General features: G+C 41.1%; 1 protein-coding gene across 2 annotated transcripts; it reads left to right on the top strand.

Annotated features, from left to right (window-relative positions):
* On the top strand, positions 1–27,735 carry ddhd1a (DDHD domain containing 1a). Of its 2 annotated transcripts, XM_079692273.1 has the most exons (14): positions 1–1,286; positions 2,895–3,071; positions 8,581–8,682; positions 11,694–11,822; positions 13,602–13,749; positions 16,423–16,532; positions 17,112–17,218; positions 17,310–17,572; positions 21,656–21,731; positions 22,218–22,367; positions 23,013–23,077; positions 23,180–23,352; positions 24,228–24,425; positions 24,509–27,735. In XM_079692273.1, exons 1-14 carry the CDS (start codon positions 515–517, stop codon positions 24,694–24,696), a joined length of 2,658 nt encoding a protein of 885 aa, XP_079548399.1. In that variant the 5' UTR covers positions 1–514; the 3' UTR covers positions 24,697–27,735. The 2 variants fall into 2 exon arrangements, with proteins under 2 accessions (XP_079548399.1, XP_079548400.1); XM_079692274.1 differs by lacking the exon at positions 8,581–8,682 and having other exon boundaries at positions 2–1,286.
* The last annotated feature ends 186 nt before the right edge of the window (positions 27,736–27,921 follow it).

Here is a 27,921-nt window from a genome sequence, read left to right as displayed (position 1 = left end):
AATCCTGTGATCTATGCGTCAGCTGTCAAGCTATACGCACGCATACTACAGTTCTGTCTCTATGCAAGGTTTGTTTGGACAACGAATGAATCAGAAATACCACAGAGACGGGAACACACTCTCAAAGTACGGTGACTGCACTATTCCGGCTATCAAGTTGGACTAAAACGACCCGTTGAAAGGAAAGTGGTTTCATAGGGGATTATTTTAGTTACGAGGAGAAGAAAAAGAGTGAACAGGTTTTCCGGTTGCAACGTTGCAGGCATGCTAATAAGCTAGCATCGGAGTTCTAAAACCGGCGTCATTAGCTTAGCTTGCTAATTTAGCAGGCTAAAGCTTCGGGGCATTCAAGGAAATGCGTCGAGAACTTGTCTGGAGGTCTTTGGTTTTGTTTAGAAATTTAATTTTAATACTGTCCAGTATGACATATTGCAAAAGCTGTTGTCAAGTAAAAGTGAGAGCTTCGTTGGTGTGAAGTGGCAGACTGGAGGGTAGTTTGGTTGCTCAGGTAGTTATGAGCAGTTTTAACATTACCAAAACATCCGCTTTTAGCTCCGACGGTAAGGGCTTGCCGGGCAGCGTCGACCCCACCAACAACAACAAGGAGTGGGATTTGGGGAGCGATGTGTTTTCGTACTGTAATGCGATGAGTCCCATGGGCGACACGATGCAGGCGGGGATGTCTTCAGTGCAGTCGGGACTGGACGGACACCTGCCGCTCCTGCACGCCAGGCACCACGGCTCCCAGGACCGGTTGTTGTTGGACCTGAGCTCCCCGACAGCCTTCCTCGACGCCAGCTCTCTGGACTACAGCGACAACGATGGGAGCAACGTGGGTCCGTTGTTCGAGAGGAGGAAAAGGTCACGGTCCAACAGCTCCAGACACCGCTTCAATGAGGTAGTCACGGAGCTCGGTCCCGAGGAGGTGCGCTGGTTTTACAAGGAGGACAAGAAAACGTGGAAGCCCTTTGTCGGGCATGACTCGCTTAACATTGAGTTAAGGTATCGGAAGTACTGTGAACTGAACCCCGTTGCTGCATGCTCCCAGGGCAGCGGCGGGGAGGAAGAGTGCGTGAATAACGGTGTGGAGAGCAGGGGACTGAACGGTGCTGTACCGGGGGAGACGAGGACCAGCAGTGTGCACTTAGGCCGGGTGTCCCTGGACACATCCACCGTGTCCTCTGAGGAGAGGGACCCTGTCAGCAATGAATTCAACGTCTGTGTCCGGGGAGGGCTCTATGAGGTGGATGTTAAGGAGAGGGAATGCAATCCAGTTTATTGGAAGCGTGAGTATCATAACAAATCATCCCTGATAAAACTGTAAAATCATATTTTTGCATCAGTCCCACAATGTAGTATTGTCTGGTGGCAGGTCTCAAACGCATCACTGATTGCATCTCTATAGGCACTAATTCATGTTGTGTTCCTATACCTCATATATACTTGATATATTCTGCAGTATACTGGCTGACAACTTGAAGATTAACGACTCACATCCACTCATAAGTCTGGTGCTTATCAGAGACACATTGCAGCATCCATTGCTGCTCCTTTTAAAAGACACAAACTAGCATTTGATCATTCATTTTAGTTACTGAGTCCTGCATTGTTGTGCAGTTCTCTTTTCACTGTGCTCAGTAACTACTAAGCCCTGTTGGGACATTTGAGCAACTCAGGAAGTCAGTCTATGCTGACTAATTCATGGGTATTTCCAGGAGAAGGCAGGAAACAAATGAAGGCGGTCACTGTAAAGCCTCGGCAAAACTGACCCCAATGAAAGGGTTCATGGGTAGCTGGTTCTTTTTCAAGGTTTACTCCAAGTGACTTTTAGAGAATCAGTTATTTGTGCTCAATGTTCATTCTGTGGATGTAAGTCTTTTTGTACTTATCTCAGATCCTCGCTGTGCGTTTTCATCTTGTCCTGGCCATACACCACTGCAAACACAGTGTCATGTTAACATTAAAGCACCCCGTGCACTACATGTGAGATGGATGTAAGAGGGGATTATTTAAGAAGTGATCAAAAGCTTATGAGTTAGGTTAAGAGACCACAGGTCATGTAATCAGACGTTGAGAAAAGGGGAAGTTGATCTAATGTAATCCAAGAAATAAAACCACCAGAAAAATAACTAAGACTTTTGCAATAGTTTTATGTTCCATCAAGGTCACTTAAATGGAAGCCTCAAGTTATGTGAGGCCTGAAGTCTTACCTTATTTAACCAGACATGAACCACCTTAACATATAAGTGAAAACGTATACTGATAAAGGCTCTCTACTGTGAGCCTCAGTATGTATTTTTTTAGTCAGTACATTTGAGTATGCTCACTTGTTTTTAAATGTGTCCACATTAGCAGTCTATCTCTGTATAGATATGCTCCTTTCTATTGCTAAGAAGCCTACATGCAGAACTTTGTTTACAGTCTTATTCACCACCAGAGCATCCGTTAATAATGTCACTGTAGACTGTAATCAAAACTGGCCTCGCTCCACAAGCCACTGAGACTTGGCCCCCCTGGATTTCGCCAGACTTGTTGAGTTAAATGGAAATCAGCTTACGTCATCCAAAACACACACTGTCATGCACACAGTTACTTAAAACAGACTATGGTTAGGTATTTTAAACCAGAGTTGTTTACATTTCCACTTACTCTATTGCAGTTGTCCTCCTCCCTGCCTTTGTAGACACAATCACCTTTAGATTAGCACCTGTGATTTATAGTGTGAAACCTTTGGCAGGAGGTGTCATTCACACACGGCGCCATAAAAAGCAAAACAGAATGTTAAATGATATACATTTAAATGTTCCAACAGATTTGTTAACAGATATGCTGGCTCCCAAATGTCTATCCCTTTCTTTTGTCTCTAAATCCACGCTATCTTTACTGTCCTCCAGAGCAAGATCATATTCCAGTCATGAGAGGTCAGTGGTTTATTGATGGCACCTGGTTACCGTTGGAGGAAGAGGAAAGTGATCTCATGGAACACGAGCACCTGAACCATTTCCGCGGGCAACAAATGCAGGACACCTTCGAGACGGATTTGGTGGTCAGGACCGTCGACAGCAAAGATGGTGAGCGAACGGGAGGGTGTATAGTAGAAGAATAATGATAATGTTGTATGATTTAAGGAATATGTGGGAGAGGCCCCTACATCTTCTTTTTTTCGCCCTGAATCATCCTTTCTGGTAATGAAAGTCTGAATGAAATACAGCTGAGAGCTAGATTTGAGAGAGAATGCTGTAGAGAGTCAGCATGTGGTTTGGGAGTAGCAACATAAGGTCAAAACACATTATTGCTCACTCACCATTACTCTGCTGCTGCATTCACCAACCCTGCAGTATTTTGTATTCCAGGCAGACAGGCAGTATCTCATAAAAAAACCCTATGTAGAGCTTAGTTGAGGACAGTGAATTAATGTAATGCTATCTTAAGAAAAAGTCATCCTTTTCACCAATCAAACCAGCATAAAAGCATTGTGAGTCATACACAGTGAGTGATGTGACAGGCCTGCTGTAGCATCGTCTCACAGTCAGGAGAACTGAATGGAGCAGGTGCTTCCATTGAAGGGAGTGTAGGTCTAGTCATGTCACACTCCCAATGCAAATCAGGTGCAGCTCAAACTTTCTGGCACGTCTCTCCCCCCTGACTGAGGAGTGCTTTAGCTGCGAGAGGCAATAAGAAAGAGGTTCTTTGATTCAGCAGTCTCCTTACGGCAGCCAGCTCTACAGGACCCTCACTGGTGATTAATGCGGGGGTGTGTGAATGTGGCCGATAACTAGAGAGAAGCAGACAGAGACAAACTGCAGCCACTATTAAAGGGAGAGTGAAAATGTTAAATGTGCATCATTAAAGAGACATCACAACATCACAAATGTAATCTGGGACATTAATGCTAATCCTTTACCCTCAAATAATTAATAGCAGTTATTCATCAAATGACCCCTTATTTCCTGTAACCTTGCTTATATTTGAATAACAACTGCATAATGATTCTGTGAAATTGCAATTAATCATGCAAAACCTCAGTAATTTATTCTTGGCTTTTTTGTTTCTTACCCACTACACTGCACTGCACTGGAGCTGGCCTGTCGAGATATTGTCCCTCTCCCCTACTCAGAATAAATTAAGGGCTATAAATAAAGATATCAACCGAGCAGAAGAAAGTGACTTCAATAGGTCGCCCGCCGTGTTGCACAGTCACTCTTCGTGTCATGTGTTCGTAGCAACTGGCACAATCCTGAGCTGAATCACAGACGTTTTTTAATCAGAACTAGAAGGTCACTCCTGGTCCACAACTATTCGTACAAGCAGACACTGACAGATCTGTACGAGGAAACCGGCATATCAGATTATCTGCAAGCCAGGTGTGTGATATTTAAAGGAAGGGCACACTCGTCATTGCACAACACGCAGATCATATGACCTTCGCTTATCTAGTGGGTGATCTACTGCAAGGGTGAACGAGGCAGTACAACTATAATCACCTTTTAATATAGTGTAAAAATAACTACACACCGTTATAGAATTAATGTTGTTAAACTCAATGCTGGCTGTTTTCCTACATGTTATATCATTTCACAGTGAGCATCTGTTTGAAACCCCCCTGCTGCCTTTTTTGGCAGATTGTTTCCCACTCCTATATTTAGCTGAGTGTGAAAGCAAAGTGAGTGATAGATCCAGTTAATTCACCTGTTTGGGTCTTTATTACAGGGAGCCTTTACAGTAGAGTCTTCCATCTAGAAACTACACTGAACAAAAATATAAATGCAACACTTTTGTTTTAGCTCCCATTTTTCATGAGATGAACTCAAAGATCTAAAACATTTTCTATATACACAAAATAACCATTTCTCTCAAATATCGTTCACAAATCTGAAAAAATCTGTGATAGTGAGCACTTCTCCTTTGCCGAGATAATCCGTCGCACCTCACAGGTGTGGCATAGACAGCGTGATTATTGCACAGGTGTGCCTTAGGCTGGCCACAATAAAAGGCCATCGAGTGGCCTGTGTTCATCGTCCATAACATACGCTTGCCCATACCATAACCCCACCACCACCATGGGCCACTCAATTCACAACATTACCCTAACCCTAACCCTAACCCTCACACCAGATACTGACTGGTTTTCAGACCCCCCCAATAAAGCAAAACTGCACGTTTCAGAGTGGCCTTTTATTGTGGCCAGCCTAAGGCACACCTGTGCAATAATCCTGCTGTCTAATCAGCATCTTGATCTGCCACACCTGTGAGGTGGGATGGATTATCTCGGCAAAGGAGAAGTGCTCACTATAACAGATTTTTTCAGATTTGTGAACAATATTTGAGAGAAATGGTTATTTTGTGTATGTAGAAAATGTTTTAGATCTTTGAGTTCATCTCATGAAAAATGGGAGCAAAAACAAAAGTGTTGCGTTTATTTTTTTGTTCAGTGTAATAATCTCAAGCACTTGGAGTCGTAAGCGGGCTACCTTGAACTGCAGTGCAATTGATAAATGGACCATAAAGCCAGAGAGCGGACATAACTGCAGCACATACATTCCCCCAGCTATCTCTCGCCTCCCTGTCTCCACTCTCTCTTCCCTTCTTTGGTCTCTTTGTGTCTGAGTAGCTAGCTGAGACTAAAGGTTAGTAAAGCAGAAGAGATATGGTAGACATACCAGCGTGCGATGCTGGCATAACATCATAATGTGGGCAGGGCTGCTGCTAGGTACAAACAATGCTTGAATGTCCTGACCCCACATGATATAAATGTATTTTCCCCTGCTTCATGGGTAAAGGAAGAAGACAGAATCAGAGACAGCGCTGTTTGAGTGCAGAGAGAAGCGGACAGTTGACTGAAAATGGCAACAAGGGTATTACAGTTGATGGATTCTTTTAATGTTCGTTTCCATTGGCTAACTTTGATAACCATATTTTCAATGTTATTTCACAAACCTTATTTAGCTAAATGTTATTTGTTTTTGCCAGAGAACTGAATATAAACCGAATGACGATAAAGAAAAATATTCATTAGCTTGAAACTTCTCCATCTTTTGTGTATATGGGTGTAGAGGAAGAGTTATCTATTGTGGAAACTACAGGGTGTGTCCCAGTCTGTCGGACCTCTCCGACGTCAAAGGGCTGAGCATAATGCTTCAGCTATGTTTAAAGAAGGAACAGCCCACACGTCCATTGTGTACACCACATATCAGCTACTGTAGCACACGCCACAAGATTTCTGACAGACACATGCTTAACATATTTGGAACTTGCTCATGTAATAACAAGCACCTGGGCATTATAACATGTTTTATCTATTTACTTATTATTGGAAGTCGGTTTAGATTTGGTCTTCATTTGTGCTTAAATATGTTTGAAATCATCAGTTGGCAACTGTTCTTTTTCCTGTTAATGAAAAGGAATTTATCTACAGTGCCTTTACCCAAAAGGAATATAGTGTGGTATAAATCTAAAGGACAAACACTGCAAACTACCACAGAATTCAAATGTTCTTATTGCATCCATATAAGGATTCCACATATAGTAGATATTCCTGTCTTTAGGAAACACCTTATTATTGATGGATCCATCAGTGCTGTAATGCCCACATGGACTTCACTGATCGCTTTTACAGCAAACTAGCTTCCTGTGCACTCAGCAGGTCTCTCCTCCTTCTCCTCCGCCTTTCGCCTCTGTAAAGGGAGACACTGCTGACATTTGCAAGTCTAATGTCTGTGTTATCACTGGAGGACCGATTTAGTCAGATGTGACTTTCGTAGACATGCTGATTTGATTAACAAATGCAGAGAAGGTCTTTTTTAAACGTCAGATCACGAAATCTGATTACAAGCAATTCAGGGATTGAATGAACACAGAGCAGCAGTACCATCCACTCTTACAGGTCTATTTGTATGTATGTTGTCAGTATGAATTCAACATCAATTCCTTAAAAATGCAACATAGTCAATATTAACATACTATTTGTTGTCCTAAGTGGAAAATTAAGTACTTCCAGAGGCCTGTACTACGAAGCCGGTTCAACCTAACCTGGATATGTTTGAGTTACCCGGCTTACCTTATCCAAAACAAACGCGCTCTCCCTAAACTGTCCTACAACGCTGGTTATCAACTCGTTAACGCAAGCCAGCTTTGCCCTATGTATTTAGGTGCGCGTTCACATAAAAGGGGTGGTATTTGGAGCATTCGACCAATCACAAACATGGACAAGCGTACTGACAGCGCAGCGCGTCATACTTCCTGAATGAAAAGTCAACTATAATTAGACAAATATGAAGACGTTAAACTTTAAACATCCATGACTTAAACACTTTATCCAGGATAAAAGCCACATAGCTGCACCTGCAAGGTGAATACAGCTGGTAAAAGAAAAAGTGTTTGAATGCGTACATTAACAGGTTTATGATATCACTGCCCCGTCTAAGACACGATCTGACTTTAATTACATTTGACTCGAGTGTTTCGTCAACTTAATGTGTTGCTTAAAATAATACTTCTGCATACAGTATGTGACACTGTGAGTGTTGCACGGCCAGATACGGCTCAGCTGACTCAGATAAGGAAATATATTATACATTATGATGTGATATGAATGATAATGGGACACATCGACGTCTGCACTCACATTGCCGCGGACTGTAGGCTACGTAATGTTACTTTGATCCGGTTACTTATGTTGTGGCAGATATTTAAGTAAGCTTTCTTAACGGTAATGTTATAATAGTCAGATTGCTCTGAAGATGGGAGGTGATATTCTATTCATTTTCACGTTCACACAGTCAGTTGATTTTTGCCGGCCGTCTTTCCTGCAACGGCAGTTTTTCTGTATTTCCTTTCTCCTGTAATATGACTTGATCGCTTTAAACTCCGCACACTGAGCTCTGATTGGTCAGCAGGCGGTGCTTTCACTGAGTTGATCTCTTATCCTGGAACCTAACCTGCTCCGGACCAGGCTAGCCGTTCAGCATAAGTTACCATGGAGATCTAGCCCGCTAAGAAGTGAACCAGGGTCGTAGGACCGGAAACCCAGAGTTTTCCCTGAAGTTAGCCCGCTAAGCAAAAATCCGGCTTCGTAGTACAGGCCTCAGGTGCTGTCTGGAATATTTAATGATTTGTGTTTATTTTTTGTGTTTCCCTACTTTGCAAAAAAGGTCTTGAAATGTTATCTAATTTGTGGTCATTGTGCAGTTAATATACAATATAGTTGTTTTAGTCATGTTTTGTTTACATAAGGAACTCCACATATTATGTTGAAAACGTTTTCCATTAAACTGCCTTTTTTAGTCAAGTAGCTGTGTCATACACTACCCAAAAGTATTTGTAACCTTAATGACATGTCGATGACAGTAAAGGCAGCAGGTAGTCTGTATTGAGTGTAAAACAGATGCTACCTCAGTCATCTTGGCCATTATGTCAAACAGCGCTGCTACCACTATTACTAAGGCTCAATGTCCAGGGCCTTAAGGTGCTAACCTGATAGCAGCGCTCCTTGATAGATTGGCCTGTTAAAGAGTGATGACAGCTGTAGCCTGTGACTGACACCAGGGTAACGGACATTATTCACTCTCTTTTGGTTGTTAGTTCTCTCCCACCTGCCCCCTTTCTACCTCCCTTTTCTGTTCAAATGGAGTGGATATCAGACGAGTGCTAAAACTACATGTCACAAGCGCAAACGCTGCCAAGGTACTGTAACATGCCAAGTTCTTTTTGTTTTTTTTACCTCTGCTGTGTTAGATCTGCTAGCTTGTTTCCTAGGACCCAGTTTCTCATTTATGTTGTGGTTCAGACCTGTTTAATCAAATTGTTAGAACTAGACCTAGGCTCAGTTATAAATGGTTGTTTTCAAATGGACTTTGGCTGCTCTCATAGTTCTCCATTGCAGCCTTAACTGGGCCTAGTTGCTAGAACTTCTCCCCGTATGCTGTGACCCAACGTTTGGTAGCACTGCTGTTGCTGCTTTTTGAGGAACCTTTTGTATCTGTCCCTCAGCTCATTGCTTTGATAGTAAGTAGGCAGCATGGTTCACTCAACTATTAGGGCAAGTCCCCTTAAACCAGTGGATGTTAAATAAATGATCTGGTCCTCAAAAAGCCACCCTTCTTTACCCTTTTTTATCTCTCCAGCCCCTCTCCCAATTCTCTCTCATCACTTTCCTACTCTCATCCCTTCTGGCAGTGAAACTGTCATTAATGAACCACCAGCTCTCGCTCTGAGAGCGATGGACAAAGCTCTCTGTTGAGAGCCAAACACAAGTGATGAGCTGAACAGTGGAGCCATTGTGGCTCTTTACTATAGACCCTCTTAGAGGTCCATCACTGTCCTAGTTCTGGGTGTATTGACCCTCAAAAAAATACTTAACAGGGGTTTGGGGGTCTGATTCCTCATTTTGTAGTAATTCTAAGCGACCATTGACCTGCGATTTGACAACATAACACCTCCTAGGATGGGAGGTTATTAAAGCACTGCAGTAAGTAAATGTTTTACTAACATTAAATAAATATTCTTTAACAATAAATGGTCTATACAAGAGGGGATAAAACCTCATTGGGTGAAAGTAGCTAGAAGAAAAGTTGCAACTGATATATTCCCACGATGTCCCAGTCCAGCATCATAGTATATTTTACAAGTGATTAGTTTGAGAAGCATTTCCGAATGTGCTTCCAGCAGATTTCACAAAATGTCCCTGTTTCTCTTTTATTTCAACACTTTACCCAGTTCCTCACATTCTCTGGCCCTCAATTCTTCCGTTTGAACCTTCCCCCCCATCCTGTGTCCCTCAGTAACTCCCCTCAGCAGCGTTGGAGAACTCCCTCAATGAACCCTTTTAATCTTTCTTGGTTGACCGCCAGTTTCTCTGAACACTTTGATCCTCTGCCTTTCCATTCCTTTCGCAATACATAACCTTTCCTTATAAAACAGGATGTAACGTTGTACAACCCCAAAGTACATTTTTTGAATTGATAAAGTCACTTAGCTGGAGAAGGTTACTATACAGTAATTTATATGATATAGACTAAAACCTCCTGTTTTACAGTGGACTCAGCTGCCAATACTGCTTAACAGTCTGGAGTGGCTTGACCCACCCTAACCGTGTGTAGGTCTCATGACAACTGCCCCCGTCCTTTTTCTATGTGGACCTATCTTATGAGTCCATGAGGTAAATAAGGGAAGAAAGCCACTCTAAATTGTTTGGGATGAAGCCAAGCCAAATGGTGAAATGTTCTCTATAATGCTGCTGTCATAGAGTGGTGTAGCTATCTTCTGTGTGGGGGTGCAGGTTAAGCCTATGTTTGCTTTGCTGTTGAGTGGTTTTGTTTGACAATTTGCAAAGATAAATGGAAACGTGTGACAGAGGAAACTGTATTTCTCGCCTCTGGTTCCTTAGGACATGAGCTTTATAGTTGTATCTGGCTAAGAGAAGCAATTACCTATCTTTTTGTTATTATACATGTCATAGCGCCCTTTACTCCAACACTTCTATTGCTTGTGGTAAACTCCTTTTTTAGTCCTTTCTTGTCCTTCTCCCTTAGAGGCAGCCATTCCTTTTAACACTGTTTGCCCTCAGAGTAAACAACAAAGGTGCAATAACTGTTTGGCCTTGCATTACCCACCAGTCATGCTTGTCTAATGAAGAAATTAGCCTTCAAGGCTACTGAGGCCTAGCTTTACTCCATCATGAGACTCACAAACACATAGGCTCTGTTTATATACAGTGTATCTTGTTGCTTGTCACATGATCATATTTAATCATTCCTGGGCAAGGAATTATGAATAAAAATGGAATATTAATGGATGATTGAGAAAGAAAACACTATGGAAAGGCTACTCAGATCTGAAACATGGCCAAGTCATTATTTTGGTCATGTTCTTACTTGAATGGTAAAAGACATCCAGTTAGTTTTCTGTGTGCTTCTTGAAACTTCTTATCATTATAACTTTGTGGGACTATACTGTTAAAAGTGTGTTAGTACTTTACCACTTCCTTAATGGATTCAATCCTCAGATTGACTTCTGCACAAAGAGCCATGACTATGCACTGGACTTACGCCAAACTCTTCCACCATTTTCATTCAGATGAACTTGACTGCGCAGGACATTTAAAGGACATGCTGCAGAGACATAAATAACTCTCTCAAGTCAACCAGTTTCATTTATCGCTCTGAGCTTCTTTAGCAAATGGTGTCTTCTCCCTAGCTCTCTGCTCTTACTTGCACTTGTCACTGCATTACAGTTTGAAGCATCAACATGGAGAGGAATTAAAATCAACTGAAATTCAATTTGATATTTCATCAAAAATATATCATATAATATCTTCAGTCTGATGATGCTAAAGCAGGACAGTCAAGCAAGAGCTGGAGTATGAAATCATGGTGTGTGGTAGTTTGATGTGTTTTTCTTTCCTGCAGATCAATGCTCCAGCCCCTGCATTTGATTGGGCTGTGTGATTAGATCAATCCTAGACTTCTGCTTGTTGTAACTGCATTTAAGAAAATCGCAACTTGGGGGAAATTCTTACAATGTCTATCCCTGTCCCTTGAAATCTGTAATCACAATCCTTTGTATCGGTGACCCTTTTTTCCTGCACCCTTCTGCCCTGGTTTTTGCCTACGCTTTGCCCTATTTACCACACCATAAACCAATATGTTTTTCTCTGTCCATTCATTTACTCAATCGTCTCTCACTGACCCCTACAGCCATCCACAGCCTGCAGCTGAGTCGGACGCATGTGGATTGGCACAGCGTGGATGAGGTTTACCTCTACAGCGATGCCACTACTTCCAAAATTGCACGCACCGTCACCCAGAAACTGGGCTTCTCAAAAGGTCTGTATTGTACACACTCTTTATATTTCCATATAATAATGTATAGAAACGATTCCCTATCTGTCCATACTGAATTGATTTGAACCCCCCTGTTAATGAACCATTACCTACCGAAACTAGCCACTATATATTAGATGTAGATCATAGCCATATTTACACATACGACCTAAAAAATATAGATGATGCAACCTGAAATAGTACATTTATATAATACAAAATGACGGAGTATTAAAGAAAAAAATGTTGGACCAAATTCCTGCCACACTTTTGGAAATATAAACTGTGTATTTGTCTTTCTATAATTTTGACAAAGGCTGTGTTCCAAATCAAATACTTAGTTTTTTAAATTTAGTATACACTCATAGCTGCATTCACACTGTGCTGCCATTTTCTATTATTCAACAGCTGTTAATACATGGCTGGGTACAGTTCAGTCTCTTAACTGGATTAGCCCAGAAAATCTCACAGTGTCCATCTGCTAATCCCAGGGGCTCGGTTTGATGAAATGGCCCGAGTGTCACTGAAAAGAGGGCAACTGCTGTTTGACCCCTTGTCCGCTGTTTGATCTGGTTGCACGAATTTAATCTGATTTACAGTTCTCTCAGCTCTACGGTGCATTTCATCTCCTGATGGCAGATAATGAAAGCAGGAGTTGGCTCTGGTCATGTCAATCTCCTCTGACACACAAATGCTCAGTAATGACAAATCTCTATATATCTAGATAGCAGGAAATTACATTGGCTTTGCCGCACCGCACATGACTGGAGTACACTATAGGATTGAACTGAGAACACACACTTTACGCGCTTTACACACACTGGCACAGAGTCTTGGGCCACTGTCACAGCAGACTTTTGTGTCTCACCTACTGGCCTCTCTGGGCTCAGGAAGCACGTTACTTAAATAACATCACTCTGATATTTATAGCCTCTGTACACAGTTGCGTGGGAATGTTTGTGTTTGTGCAATAGTGGTGCAGGGATGACGTATTTACCCGGAAGTAAACTGCGCATGGGTTCCCTCGACAACAAAGCAATGGGATTTCTCCATAGGAATTTGGAAAATAGCTCGAAATAAGGTCTGTGGAAAACGAACCTGTTTGATAAATGCACGTTTTGTTCAGCCGGATAATCTCCACATGTCTGCCCTACTTTTATAATTTTCTAATCATAAATCTAACCGCCAGAAGCAAAATGCCAACGTTATGCTATAAAGGAACTAGTGCAGAGGACAGCAGAGTCGCACGACTTCGACGTCACGCCAATTTAAGATTGATATTCAATAATACAGATTCAAAATTGTACAAGTTGAAGCGTTTGTTTTAACAGTTTGCAGGAGGCAGGTACTTGTTTTCAAGAAGAACAGGGGCAAACAAACTTAGTGGAAGTGTTTACGTGTTCGGTGTAATGACATACAACGTCCTCGACAACTTCTGTCATATTCAGCCACTTGTTAACAACCATCGTTTTTCAGACACGTAAACTCTTCAAAAATCACCAGTGGGGTCTGCTGATGTATTTAAACGTTATCCGTGTCTTAAATTTGTGTCCACCACAGACCTTATTTCCAGCTATTTTCCCAAATCCTATGGAGAGATCCTATCGACTCTGAGACGAGGGAACCGCCGGTAGTGGTCAAATGCTAACTCACTTCCGGGTTTTAGGACTCGTCACTGCACCACTCTATACAGAACAGAAAATACTGTAGAAATGTTTTGCTTTTCCCAAGTGTACTAAAATCAAAAGCAATCATTAATAGTCCGTCTCTGTCCTCCTCCAGCCTCCAGCAGCGGCACACGGCTGCATCGGGGTTGGGTTGAGGAGGCGTCCCCTGAGGACAGACCCCCCCAGACTACACACATTGTCTTTGTGGTTCATGGGATTGGACAGAAGATGGACCAGGGACGCATTATTAAAAACACTGGGATGTGAGTGATTACAAACATAATTCTATTACGTTTTTCTTATGTACATGTTGATTCATGTCAGATTCTCAAACTGTAACCAAATGTATTTGCACACAAATCAAATCCAGTTTTAAAAAAAAACGTCTCTCGGTTGATGTTTGTATTGCTGTTCCCTTTGTCTTCTTTGTCTGTCCCTTAAACTTCTCTTACTGTCATCGATTAACAAATCTCACTTCTTCTTTCTTTAAACTTTGCATCTCTGTGCGGGATACATTATTAACTAGTAACTGATGAAGAACCTGTCTGGCAGGTTCATGTGATATCAGATCCCTTTTTTTTTACTAGCACCATTGTTACATTTTAAACATATTTGTGTATAGAAGGCAGTTAGAGTCGGTTTCCGTGTGCACAGACAGGGGCTGCTGTTAACGTTGGTCTGTACAGCACTGCGCTTCAACAGCTGATCACAACGTTTCACACGCTCTGTGGTCACGAAGCTCTGCACTCCACTACCCCCAGAGGGCTTCATACTCCACTCCACTCCCCCCGCTGACATTCGCGATACAGGGAGCCAGAAGTTGGAGTACCAAACACTGACTCCAGGTACTCATCTGAGTACCTCACTGAGAAAGTTGTGTGCACCCCTGGATATATATATATATATATATATTATATTATAACTGTTACATACCACCGCCACCACCTGGTTCTCCAAAAGTCTTAACAATTTACATATTCCAATAAAATGAGAACATTGATTCAGTGTTAACCTACATGTTTACATTTATCACTGCACATCAATAATAACAATTTCTCCACTCTGCTGATAAATGTTGGTTAAAAAAATCACCAAAAAGATGTGCTATAGTTAGGGGGCCAGAGGGGGGACCAGGCTTAATATAACAGGGGCAATGACCCCCTCCTTGGAACTGTTGTCTGCTTTGTTAATCCATGGCCACCCTTAGTGGGAGTTATTTCAAGCATTTCCTTTTGATAACACTGCAGCAGCAGCTTGTGTTATTGGTCCCCCCACTCTTCTCATCTGTTTCAGCCCCTTTGTCTTTTTCTGCTGTTCTCAAACTTTGTACCTAGCATTCCAAGAGTGCCTTTGGAACTGTGGCCAAGAAAGCACAATGCATCGGAGCTGGAGAAAATACAAAGGAGCAGGGAAAGATTTTAGACAATGCATGTCATGAGGCTCTGCAGCAAGATACAGAAGCAGCCAACACAACAATAGAGAGATATTTCATGGGAAACATAATGTTTGTTCACATCTTAATTTTGTGCAAAAATCTAAATAAATTGTATGTATAATCCGGGGACTAAATGATATTAAAATAATGTTCATGCTTAGGGCATTATGTATTCAATTTGTTTCCATGTTATTGGTGTTCTGGGAAAATATGTATATCCTACAACCTTTGCTCTTTGAACCAAAATGATCAGCATGGCCTGATACCGCTAGATAATCCAGAAAAGCAGCCTACAGGGTTCTTTCCTCTTTCAAACGCCTAATGTTTGAATGAGGAATTCTGTAGACAGTAGATATTTGCATAGAGGCCACTGTGTGTAAGTTACAATAATGACTTCGGCCTCAGGAGACCTGATGGAGGAAATGATTGCTGTGTTTTTCCTTTTTAAGTGTCTTCTGCAGCTCATTAGCGTATAGGCTCTTGATCAGTTTTGAAAAGCTCACTTAAGACTTTGTGTGATGAACTGTACAAGGACACATCTTTGCCCCTGAGTAGCACCGCTGTTTTGACCCTAAACTATGAGCATCACAGGCAGTAGTACAGAATGTGTTGACTAGAGCAATGTGTGTCTCTGTGTCGGTAAGTTACGCTGGGCCTCTGGCTGCAGCTTAGGCCAGCTAAGCAGGTAAGTAGACCAAGTCAAGCTGCAGAGCACTCTAAGCTTCATTCCCAGCTCCCTGTGGATTATAGCATACACACTTTCCTCAGCCAAGAGGAAAGATCAAGCCGACACGTCTAGCCAGTTCTTTTTTATTTTTCAACCTAAATTAATTTCAGCTCTTTGCCTCTGAGTGTCATTGGCAGCAGTGAATTTAGGGTATTGTTATGTTCTAAAACTGTATTCTTTTTCAAATCTATTTTAGGTTAAAAGGACTATGTCAAATCTCACTTTCCAATCTAAAAGCTAGGGAGTCATTGTGGGTGCAGCTCGGTAATGCAGTGCTGTGCTTTTAAGATCCCCTGCAGACAGTCCTGTCAAAACCTGCATTAGGTGCTCCATTCACAGAGCAGTCACGTAATAGCCTCTCTCAGACTCCATTAACCCATGCAAACAACTTGCCTCACCCTGTTTCTCCATCTCTGTGTATTTAGAGTTTCCTGTGAGCTAATGTTGTTGCCACATATAGGACTAGGAGCATGGCAGCCATTGTTTGTGTGTGCTGCATCAGGGAGAAGCTAAATGAGCCTCATTCTTCACTGGCCGACATTCATTAAAGTCGAGAACAAACGACTCCATCGTCAGTCTGTAGCAGGGCCAGATATACATTGCTGCTACCGTGACAATCTGATCATCACTTTTTTCAAGCAATCTACTGCTTTTTGTATTTGAATGTTTTGGCATAACACTCCACACAATCCCACATGCACTCTTAAGGAATACAGATTGCAGTGTGCGATGTCCTCATGTGCCCTATGCTCTTTGTTGTAATTCTCTATTCAGGCTGAGGGAGGGGGTGAGGAAGATGGAGGAGAAGCACTTTTCAGACCAAAATGACGAGCATGTGGAGTTCTTGCCTGTCGAGTGGCGCTCTAAACTTGCACTGGATGGAGGTTTGTGTGCTTTTTTGAGACTGTGCATGCCTGTATGCATATGTTTGTGTATCCTGGTAGTGTGAGCAGTTTAACTGTTTTTGTTAACTCTTGATGTTTTTTACTGGTACATTTGTTGTATCCTAATGAGAAAGGGTTATGAAGCAAAGCTGTACTCATCCCTTAAGTGTTTTGACAGCAGGACGCATTCACCATTACTGCTATAACCATTGTCCCTGTGCAAATGCAGGCTGAATGTTGCATAATTTACTTAATGGGTATGAAGGAGGGTGCTGAGATCAGATAACATGAGCACTTACCTGGAAAAAATAAAAAGTTTTTTTTTAATTGTATTGTGTACGTACTCCAGATACACTCAGTAGCCACTTAATTGATTTAATGTAGTCCAGTAAAACACAAGCTGAAACCTCTATATCAAACATATACTATAGTTGACTTAATACCCCTCTGACAGAAAACATTATTATCTTTCTGAAGGCAGAATTGATGTATGAGCTGATGTATACGATTGCATTAGAGTGCATGAATTCAGGCTCCATTGTGTTGCATTAAAGCCAATATAATGGTTATTTTCTGTAGATACGGTAGACTCGATCACACCAGACAAAGTGAGAGGACTGAGAGACCTTCTCAACAGCAGTGCCATGGACATCATGTACTACAACAGCCCCCTTTACCGGGATGAGGTGAGAGTCGCACACATCCAGAAACCGTAAATCACAAGTCTCTTTGACCTAGTGTTTCTACTCAAAACTTCTCCCCTCCATGTTTCTCCAGATTACAAAGGGCCTAACACAGGAGCTAAACAGACTGTACACTCTTTTCTGCTCCCGGAACCCTGAGTTTGAGGAGCGGGGGGGCAAGGTGTCCATTGTGTCGCACTCCCTCGGCTGCGTCATCACCTACGACATCATGACGGGGTGGGATCCTGTGCGCTTCTGTCAGCAGGAGCATCACGGCGTGGAGGAGGAGCTGGACCTGCGCTGGATCTCCTGCGAGGAGAAGCATGTTGTGGAGCAGCTACGGCTCACCAGGAACAGGTACAGCTTGATAATGTAGATAATTGCATGGGTCGTGGATCTGTTACCTTAACACCAAGAACAATAGAATATAACACAGTAGAAACACAGACACACTGGTGATTTAATTTAAAGATTATGATGTATTGATTGTATGATTTATAAGAGACGCCATACTTGCGTAAAGTCAGTATGTTTTGGAAAGCTGAGTATGTGTTTAAAGACTTAGAGCAGCGGTTCCCAACCTGTGGGCCGCGGGCCGAACGCATCGCAAGTGGGCCGCCAAATAATTTGCAAAACATTCTGATATGTGTGGAAACATTTCATTATTAAGATTTCTATTTTATTTAAACCTCTTTTCCTTTCTCTTTCTTGATCCTCCTTAGCAACGGTCATTACAGTCCTTGACAGCGGTCTTTTCTACTGGATTAACAACGTGTCACATGTTCTAAATGGACCAATAAGAACTTTATTTAGCCTCCGTATTATTCATGGTTGAATGTGGGGTGCGAAAAAACGTTTGATTCTTAAGCGGGCCATGAGTTGAAGAAGGTTGGGAACCGCTGCCTTAGAGAATATTGCAGGTTTTATATATATACTCTTACGCAAAGTACACATTCACATTTGGCACTGAACATTTGGACCATCAATGGTTACATTATTTATTTTTTTATTTAGCCTTTATTTTATACAGGTGTAAAATCTCATTGAGACATAAGGTCTCATTTTCAAGAGAGTAGTAACACTACCACACAAAGTTACAGACAGACAGGACACTAAACACAGAGGCAACACTAAAATACAACATCGTAAAAAAGTAGTCAGATATAGCAGGTGCAAACACCCACAGATGATTTCTCCAGCTTTTTTTAAATTAGTTTAAAATCCATGATGGGTATCAAAGTGGTCAGCTTAAGTTCCTGCTGAAGTGTGTTCCTGGTCGAGGGGGCAGAGTATGATAGGGCTTTTTTCCCAAGCACTGTGTGTACTGAGGGGACGGACAGAGGGATGTAATTTTGAGATCATAGTCTATAGCTGTACTGTTTGTGTGATATGTAAGTGGATATGTAGAGGGGCGGCAGTCCCAGCATAGCGGTATAGATAAGTTTGTACCAGTGCAGTGATCTGCGCATTGATAATGATGTCCAGTTGACTAAAGAGTACAGCGTGCAATGGTGTGTGAAGGGTTTACAGTTGGTTATGAACCTCAGAGCCCCATGGTAGACAGCGTCCAGCAGATGAAGGGAGTGAGCTGAGGCGTTCATGTACACAACATCTCCGTAGTCCAAGAGCGGCAAACATGTGGCAGCTACAAGCCGTTTCCTCGCTTTTGTGGAGAAGCAGGTCTTATTTCTAAAAAAGAATCTCAGTTTTAATTTCAATTTCCTTAAGAGATTGTCAATATGTGGTTTGAAGCAGAGATTTTCCTCTATAGTGATTAGGGCTGTGCATCTTCACTGGTCTCACGATGCATCACGATTCATACCAATGCGTTGCATCCTCAATTTTCTATATTACTGCACATGGCTTCTTTTTCATCAATGAATACATGCATTAAATACATATGAACTCTCTTTTTATTATTTAGAAAGTGCTTCAGAAATCCATAACATAAATTTCTTGACATTAATTTATAAACCAAAATAAATCAATTGCATAGCTCTAGCATCCCTATACAGTATCTGTGTGTGAAATTGTTCCATCCTCAAAAACAAAAAACGAATGCTTCTGCGGTCTAGATGCAGCTTCTAGCAACGGTCTTCTGTTAAAAAAAGGACACTGAATGTCCTGAATGTGGCATCACACACAGGACTTGAGTCTGAACACAACAGGAGTATTTACAACAGCATATACAAACTAAAATAGTGTATGTGGGTGCACACTTACATTCTCTGTCTTACTGTTACATATATCCCATTATTGTAGGAGATAAAGTTAGCTTCATCATATCTCAATCAGTGATTAAGTGAATAATAAAGTTTCTATCAGGTTACTATCAGCCTGTCACTCATTATTTTCAGGCCGGGGGCGGAGTTTGTAGGAACGGAGAGGAGACGGTGATCGCGGAAGCTTTTTCCTCCTGCCTTCATAAACTTTACACACGTAACGTCTGATAATAGCAAGAGGACCTTCATACTCTGCTATCCAAGACTTAACTAAATCCACCAAAAACCTGACATGATTGTAACGCGAGTATTTCTTTAAAACATAAATCCCTTTGTGTCTGAGCCGCAGCGACACGGACTGATTCAGAGCGGGTCTTTCTGCTGTTGGTTCTGGACTGGTGTTCTTGTGTTGGTGGATAAAGCAGACTGCTCCGTGTTTGGTGTCGATGTGCCGTTGTCACGTCTGTTCCCTGATCTCTGCGTCACCGACCGATTTGATATTAAAGTGGAAAAAAAACGTTATTGTAAAGCCGCGGCCGTAAACTCAGGAACGTTACTACGCTATAGGATATAATCGAATATGTTCTGTCTCTGCATCGATGCAAAATCGTCCACGTCCGCATCGCGATGCATCGTAGAAACGATTCATTTCAACACCCCTAATAGTGATGCCTAAGTATCTAGTAGTTTTTGAAAGCCCGGCGCAATTCTCAGAATAGAAGATTTTTTGGCCGTGGTACGGCGTTTGCACCTGTTAGCCACGGTAGGGAAAACACTGCTAGCAGAAAGACAGAGAGTCATTGTACATTATACAATTATATGTAAAGCTTATGAGAAATGATTATATAAAACAGCAAAGATAATCAACTATTGATTAAATCGTCAGTTTAAGATTGCCTTTCAAATGTTTTCTCATAGCTGTAAGGAGTTATTCTGGGAGAAAGTGGTCAGACAAGTAGGAAGGCTTGAGATATTCAGTACATGTTTTCATAATCCTTTAGGGAAGTATTAAATGCTTAGCAGCAGAATCCCAAACAATTAACAACTTTGAGGTGTAGCTTGGACTTTATTCTGAAAGTTATTTCTAATTTATCTTCAGCTCCCTAATTATGAGCGAACAACACAAACTATTCATCTCTTTCAAATAGGGCTGCACGATTTTGGGAAAAAATGCTATTGCGATTTTTCTGACAAATATTGCAATTCGATTTGCGATATTTGTTTTTAAGCGAACCAACGGACGTTTATTGTAAAATGCGGCCATATCTCCGGCTAGGAAGGTCGCATCAACATGCTCCCGTCTCTAGCACCCCCTCAGCCCGAGCTACGAGTGAAAGAACTAAACTTACATGAAACTTCCATTGGGTTGCTTTAAAGTCAAGCTTCAGTTTAAGATTCACCCTGTAATAGATGTAAAACATGTGATGGAGCATTACTAACCTGACTCAGACGGTTTGTTTCACGAAACCATCTAGGAAAGCTCCATTGGAAGCCATTTGGAAAGGGCAGGCACTTTCAAAAATACTTGGCAGGTGATTGGATAGATCTGTCTATCCACCTTCTATCATGGGCCACTTCTGATTGGTTAACAATGGCTGCTACATGTGGAGCACAGCACTTCTGATTGGTGTGGATGACTGACACACAAGGGAGAAAAAAGAAAAAAAACGTTAAAAAAAATCGCGGGCTTTACGATTTGATAATCGCATCGTTTCAAATCACGTTTTCGATTTAAAATCGATTAATCATCCAGCCCTACTTTCAAACCATTCTTTACTCCAAATTCAATATCCAATCTAGCATTTGTCTTTTAGTGTGCTGTTCATCAAATCTCCTTTTTCAGTAGCATGTTGTTGTTTCTTGTTGTTGTTCGTGCAGCAGCAGGGTATTGTGACAACTCATGATCAAATGGAAGGGAAGAGGCTTTTAATATATCTGCTCCGCACCACCATCGCCCTGTGTGTGCAATATCAGTTAGAGTGCGCACCATTACCTCAGTGAAACGAGAAGCCTCTGGGAAATAATGTTGTCGATCTCAGTGCTACTGAGATTGCTTTTTGGGAGAATCAGTATGTGTGTGCCAGGGTAGCTCGAGGTGATAATAATGCACAAATGGATCTAAGGAGTGTATTGAGAGTGATTTCAAGCTGCAGCGACAGAAATATGTCTTGTTTATGTTCTGGTTTATGACAATGTGTCACTTTTCTGCTTCCAACAGGTTACAAGAGCTGGAGAATCAACTCCTCACACTGGAGGCATCAAAACCCCCAGCCCGTCCTTCTCTCAAATTTAATGTAAAATATTCATTTATTATTTGTACGCTTTAAAAACATGATTGCTATTACAGACTAATAATAATAATAATAATAGGGGTTTCAGCGTTTTTGTACACACAACTAATGTTATTATTTGTGAAACCTTTTGAATGCATGTTATTTAAGACAAACCTAAAATCATTATATCAGCAGCATTGAAGAATTCTTATTTCTGTAAATACCAGAGACTTCCTTTTTAAAATGTATTATTTATTCTACGATTTCAACACTTAAGTTTATACATCTAAAAAACGAACAAAATGAGTAGAAGCGGGAGGGCAGAAAGCATTGCTTATACAGAAGTAGCCCTCCCGTTAGTCATCCTGTTGCACGGTAAAGTAAATAAAAGATAATTCTGTAATTAAATACTCACACAGATAAACATAATTCTATATATACATACATATGTACACATATACATACCTGTATTACATTGATATCATCTCTGCACCTTTTGTCTCTCAGGTGGAGAACTTCTTCTGCATGGGCTCTCCTCTGGCGGTGTTCTTGGCTCTGAGGGGGATCCGCCCTGGGACCAGCTGCCACCAGGACCACATCCTGCCCACCTCCATCTGCAGCCGGCTCTTCAACGTCTTCCATCCCACAGACCCTGTGGTCAGTTTCCATGGATTCCCCAACCTAATGCTCTCTCTCTCTCTCTCTCTCTCTCTCTCTCTCTCTCTCCAAACCCTGATTAAGAGAGAGAGAGCGTCTGTATTATTATTTTTGACTCCACCCACACACATTTATGGCGTGATTAAGTATTAGTTTAGTTTATAGTGTCGTGGGCAGTCCCCATTGATCAACTGTCCCACAAAACAGTAAATGGGGCAGCTTTAGCCAGCATTGCTAATTTCCAGCTGTTGTCTCCGGCCAGATGATAATGGTCACCCTTAAAATCACAATACATCAACAGCATTAGTTATAAAGAAAGGATGAAAGACAACGCACAGGACTGTGAAGACTGGGTGATGAATCCTTAATTTAGAGGATAAAAAAAGAAAGACTAGGACAGCACTTAATAGCCAGGATGCACGTTACAGAACGGTGTTTTGCCCATAAGGTCAAAGGTCAAATTAGAGTATGTCCTTGTTATTACTTTTTTGTGACTCATAACTAATATTTGCTGTGTTTTTTTGTATTGGTTTGGAAGGCCTGTTCTACTCTACTCACAACACTAAAACCAAGATTTTACAACTTGAAATAGTTACGGCGTTTCTCTGTACTTCAAGCTAACTGAAGTTGTGTTTCTCTGTTCAGGCCTACAGACTGGAGCCTCTCATCCTAAAACATTTCAGCAACGTTTCACCTGTTCAGATACACTGGTAAGAGCTTTAGTCATGTATCTTATATCACTCTGTTATTCCTTTTCGAACACAGGATGTTTCCAGTATGAATCTTCTGAGTTTTTATAATTTCTTTTTTAGGTGCAGTGCCATTAGTCCCACACACTACGATGAGATCAGGCCAACCTACTTGAATCCAGTGAAAGACCCGGCGTCTGACACTGAGAGCCTCCCCAGCCCGAGCACCTCACCTGTTCTCGCCCGCAGACACTACGGAGAGTCTATCACCAACCTGGGCAAGGCCAGTATACTGGGTAAGACACAACCCTCGCTTCAACTTCTGCTCTAAAATGAGTTCTGATCACTTCAATTAAATTCTAAAAGGAGCATTTGTATATCAGGTACTCATCCCGCATTACCTTGAATTCTTGAAACCACATTCATCCACTTTGAACAAACAATCCAAAAACAGAAAGGTCTTGATGTATTAAAGTAAATATAAGCCACGTTTTAAAAATATCTGTTTACAAACTTTCACACAACCTGTGCAATATAATTCAAGGCTGCTGTGCTCACTGATTCCCAAAACATAAATTTACTCCAAATAAAACCTCACATTTTAAGTTTTCTTCAAGAATTGAAAAGTAAATAAATAATACGCAAATAGTAATTTGGGTGGGTGAAGTGTTATTTTAAAACAACCTTATGTAAAGGAAATCAGTTCTTAATATAATTACGTTTGTTATCTAGATGATGAATGCCATATACTAAGCCAGAAGAGATAACAATAAAAATAAAACCATATCCAACTACTTAAATGTCTGAGGAGAGACAACCAGGGTGGGTGGAGAATAAAGAACAAACCATTTTTCTACAACTGGAATGAATAAATAATTAGAATTCTGACAACACATTTAAATCCAGAGAAAAGTTGAGCAATTGACATGCAACATTTGAGTTTGACAGCTTGTGTAATGTGAAAGGCTCAATGACTACATCAACAGTGCCATCTTGTGGGGAGATTGAGAATGTCTTAATAGACAAGGATTCCTCTATACTTCAAAATAAATTGAATTAAAATGAAAAGGAAGTAAGCCCTCACTCTCACTTCTATTTTCGTCTCGATCTAAACCACATTCCAACATGCATCTCTCTTTTTGTTTCTCTCTTTCTTCCATACATAACATAGGTGCGGCGAGCATAGGGAAAGGCATCGGAGGAATCCTCTTCTCACGTTTCTCCCGCTCCAACAGCCAGCCCTCGGTGTCTCTGGGACTGGAGGGGGGGGCGAACACTGAGGAAGAGGAGCAGAAGAGAACAGAAAGCCATTCAGCATACGGCCTCTCCACCTTGATCCGGCCCACCTCCCCCATTACTGACACATCATGTTAGTTCACAAACACACATAACATTTGTGTCTGGGTTGGGAAGGTTCAAATCCGTCCTAAAGTCTCTGTTTGTGTTTTTCAGTGGAGCTGGAGCGGCGCATCGACTTTGAGCTCCGGGAGGGTCTGGTGGAGAGCCGCTATTGGTCAGCGGTGACCTCACACACAGGTTACTGGTGCTCACATGACATAGCACTCTTCATGCTGACCTTCATATACAAGCAGAAGATGGCCCCCCCTGACCCAGTGGAAGATAATCTGGAGCCAGACTGACACACGCACACATTATCGGTGTCTTATAACTCTGCAGGGGGTGTGTCACCTTCTCAACGAGGCATACAAATAAACCTCATTCTTTTATTTTTCATACACACAAACTGCTCGATACACTAATTGTTCCTCTATCTCCGTCCGACCCAGCTCTTTAACACATTGGAGTCATTGCTGACGAACAGACTCTACTCCACGATGTGCATTTTTGTCTCGTTTTGCGTAGTTTGTACACATTTGCGCACCCTAAGGGTGACCATGTTGGACTAGGAACCCCTAAGGAGGTGCACCCTTTGCCAGTATGACCACGAGTCACATTAATCATGGAATAAGAGACTAAGGAGTTTGTTTTACTCAGAGGAAGAGAGTTCTTTCTTTTCTCACATCTTTAACCTTAAACAGCTGCAGTCAGTTGATAAAGTGTCCATATATTTCCTGTCAATCAAAGCTTGAGTCCCGCCTCTGTCCCGCACTCATTCTCCAGCCTTGTCACAGACTTGCCTGACCCTCGGTCCCTTTGTGTTCTCCCTCCGTCCCTTTTTACCTTTTTTTTTTTTTTACACCAAGACAAATATAATTTTCAAAAAATGTTTAGTTTTATCTTTGAAATAAACCTTTAGCTTCCTTCATCTCAAAAACGAAATGCCTTTCAAAATTAGCCAAATAATACTACTCGTGTAGAACAATATTGTTGAATTTTTCCTAACTCAACCTTAGGACACTATCCCTTTAAGAATGTTTTGAAAATATTAAAGACATAACAATAATTATATATTGAAATGTTCCTTTATCTGATATCTTTTTTTTGCTTCTTTTAAAAAAAGCGCCACTTTTTTATAAAATCACACAAATAATAATTATCTTGTATGTTTTGTTTTCTGCAACAGTTGGAGTACTAGGGCCAACATGTTACTTAACACAACAGATACAGCTGAACCTCGTGCAGGACATCAGTAGATCCCATTTGCTGCACATATGGAGGTTTACAACCAATTGAGGCTTGTTTCATGGCATGAGTATCCACGCTCTTAAACAATGTATCATTATTTTCTTAAACTGAGTTTATTTTTCAAAAATATCTCAATACAAAAGTCCCAAAACTCTCACAGCCATTCAAACCAATGCGTCTTTATGAATAAGTTATGAAGAGAAAAGTCAGAGCTATATCTTTATATTTAAATCCAGTGGCACTAGATGTATTTTTTTGTAAAAAATAAATATTTTTCCTAGTCATTTTCAGGCTCTCATCAAAATAGACTTAAGGCCAAATAACATTACGTGTCTAGTGTGTTAGCCGCTTGGCGTTAGGAACTGTAAGGCATACTCAATGAAAACTGGCCTAGAGTAAAAATAACTTGTATTTTAGCTCAAGGCTTTTGTGATGAATTACAAACAAAAGTAAATTTTGCCTTTTTCTTGACCAATCTACACATTACTCTTCATCAATGGATTTGTCAGTTCGTCCTTTTATTTGTGTGAGAGAAGGATTTATTTAGCCTAAAAATGTTTGTCATTCACTAACTGACGATACAAAATGTAATTCAAGAAAATATAAAATGTGGTCGACTGAAATTTTGGTTTTCTAAAAACGACTTTTGCTACTTATCGTGACTCTTGCCTTAGGTTTGTCAGAGCAGCTTTGAAAAAAATGTCCCCATTAATGTTGAATCTGTCGAATGTGGTCCTTTTGAAAAACACGCCCGATAATGATCATGCCGAAGTTCAAAAAACATACGTACTTTGCATGGTGTCATGTTAATAGTTATTGGATGCTGGAAAAAGAAGACAGTGCCAACACACATCTAAGAAACTGCATTGCATTCTTTAATAAGTAGAAAACAACTCATGATTGTTAATGGTCTTGTAATTAAATCATTTATTGGACGTTTTCAATGGATGAAGAAATGGAATAACACTCAGATTGGTATTAGTGGTATGTGACAGACTTGATTATTGTCTCTCAAATGTTTAATTTGCTATGGTGCAAGCTGCTGATTTACTGTTCCACACGATCAAGGGCTGACTGGTCCACCATTGAATGGCATTTTATTTGTTGGTTTTTAATGTCTGTTATTTATGCATAGGCCTACTGACTGAAACCAGGCTGCCTCTCGTGACCAGATCAGTGACAGAGAAGTAGTATGGAAGTAGAGACAAATAAGGGAGAGCGAGATGAAGTGTTTCTATATTTAATGAATTGCACAGAAATTATGTAGAAAAACAGCCTGTCGTTGATGTTTATTTTTTCCTCAGCACGTGTTACATTGCAGCAGTGGTTGCAGAAAGCGATGTTAACATGTTACTCTGACAATAGGCTTCGATCACCTTGGAGACCTTAGACAGGTAAAAAAATAAAAAATAACATTTCTATTGTTGCCTCTGTATCTGTAGGTCAGATTGTGGACTGGCCATCGTAAAAATGACGACAATGTTCCTGTCAGTGTTTCAAAGATGTTTTTGAACTTTGCACATTCTAGCAATTTCTGAATCAAGCACAGATTTTTAACTTTGTTCACACTACTTGCAAAAAGAAAAAGCATCCAAGCATTAGGAAAAAGCTATTTTTGAGGTACATTGACAATATGAGCATTTAATGCAGCATTTTGAATGTTCACAGCATTTGATTTTCTTGTTAAAGGCACCAAGCATCAGGGAAATGTCTACTGTTACATGTTTTGTCGATTCAACACTGCTGTTGACACCTGTTTCAAGCCATTACTAAGTACAAAAATGAAGAGTGTCACAGATGTGTTGTCTTTAAAATGTTCACAGATAAAGAAGAAAGGGCCTGCACCATATGTAAACACTCAGTGGGAGTGAAAGAGAAAAAAACACATTGGAATTTCTTGTTGGTAATCTGACTGAAATGTTTTAAATGTGTGTCAGGTAAAACTGTTGCTCTAACTTTGAACGGATGTCCTGAAAGTGTTTTTGTCTTTCCTTAGAGGTGTGCAATAACCCATGCCTGTAATGGATTCTAACTGCCATCCAAAGCACTGTATTTATTTCCTTTTATTAAAGCATTCCTTTTTTGGATACAAAGACTTCTTCTCAATCTGTTTATAGCCTACAGATGATAGCTCAGAAAACATTTTGCGTAGGAGGAGGAAGTCAGAATCACCAGAGGAAGATGGTCTGGTTACTCATTTCCAGACGGACAATAGAGCTGTTTGTTGGCCTGAAACTCAGATCAGATTCTTTCCAAGGCGACCCCTGGTGTGAGTAACA

Source organism: Notothenia rossii (assembly GCF_949606895.1).
Source record: "Notothenia rossii genome assembly, chromosome: 7".
Classification (NCBI taxonomy): Eukaryota; Metazoa; Chordata; class Actinopteri; order Perciformes; family Nototheniidae; genus Notothenia; species Notothenia rossii.
The sequence above is the reverse complement of the archived record's forward strand: the minus strand, read 5'-3'. Positions and strand labels throughout refer to the sequence as shown.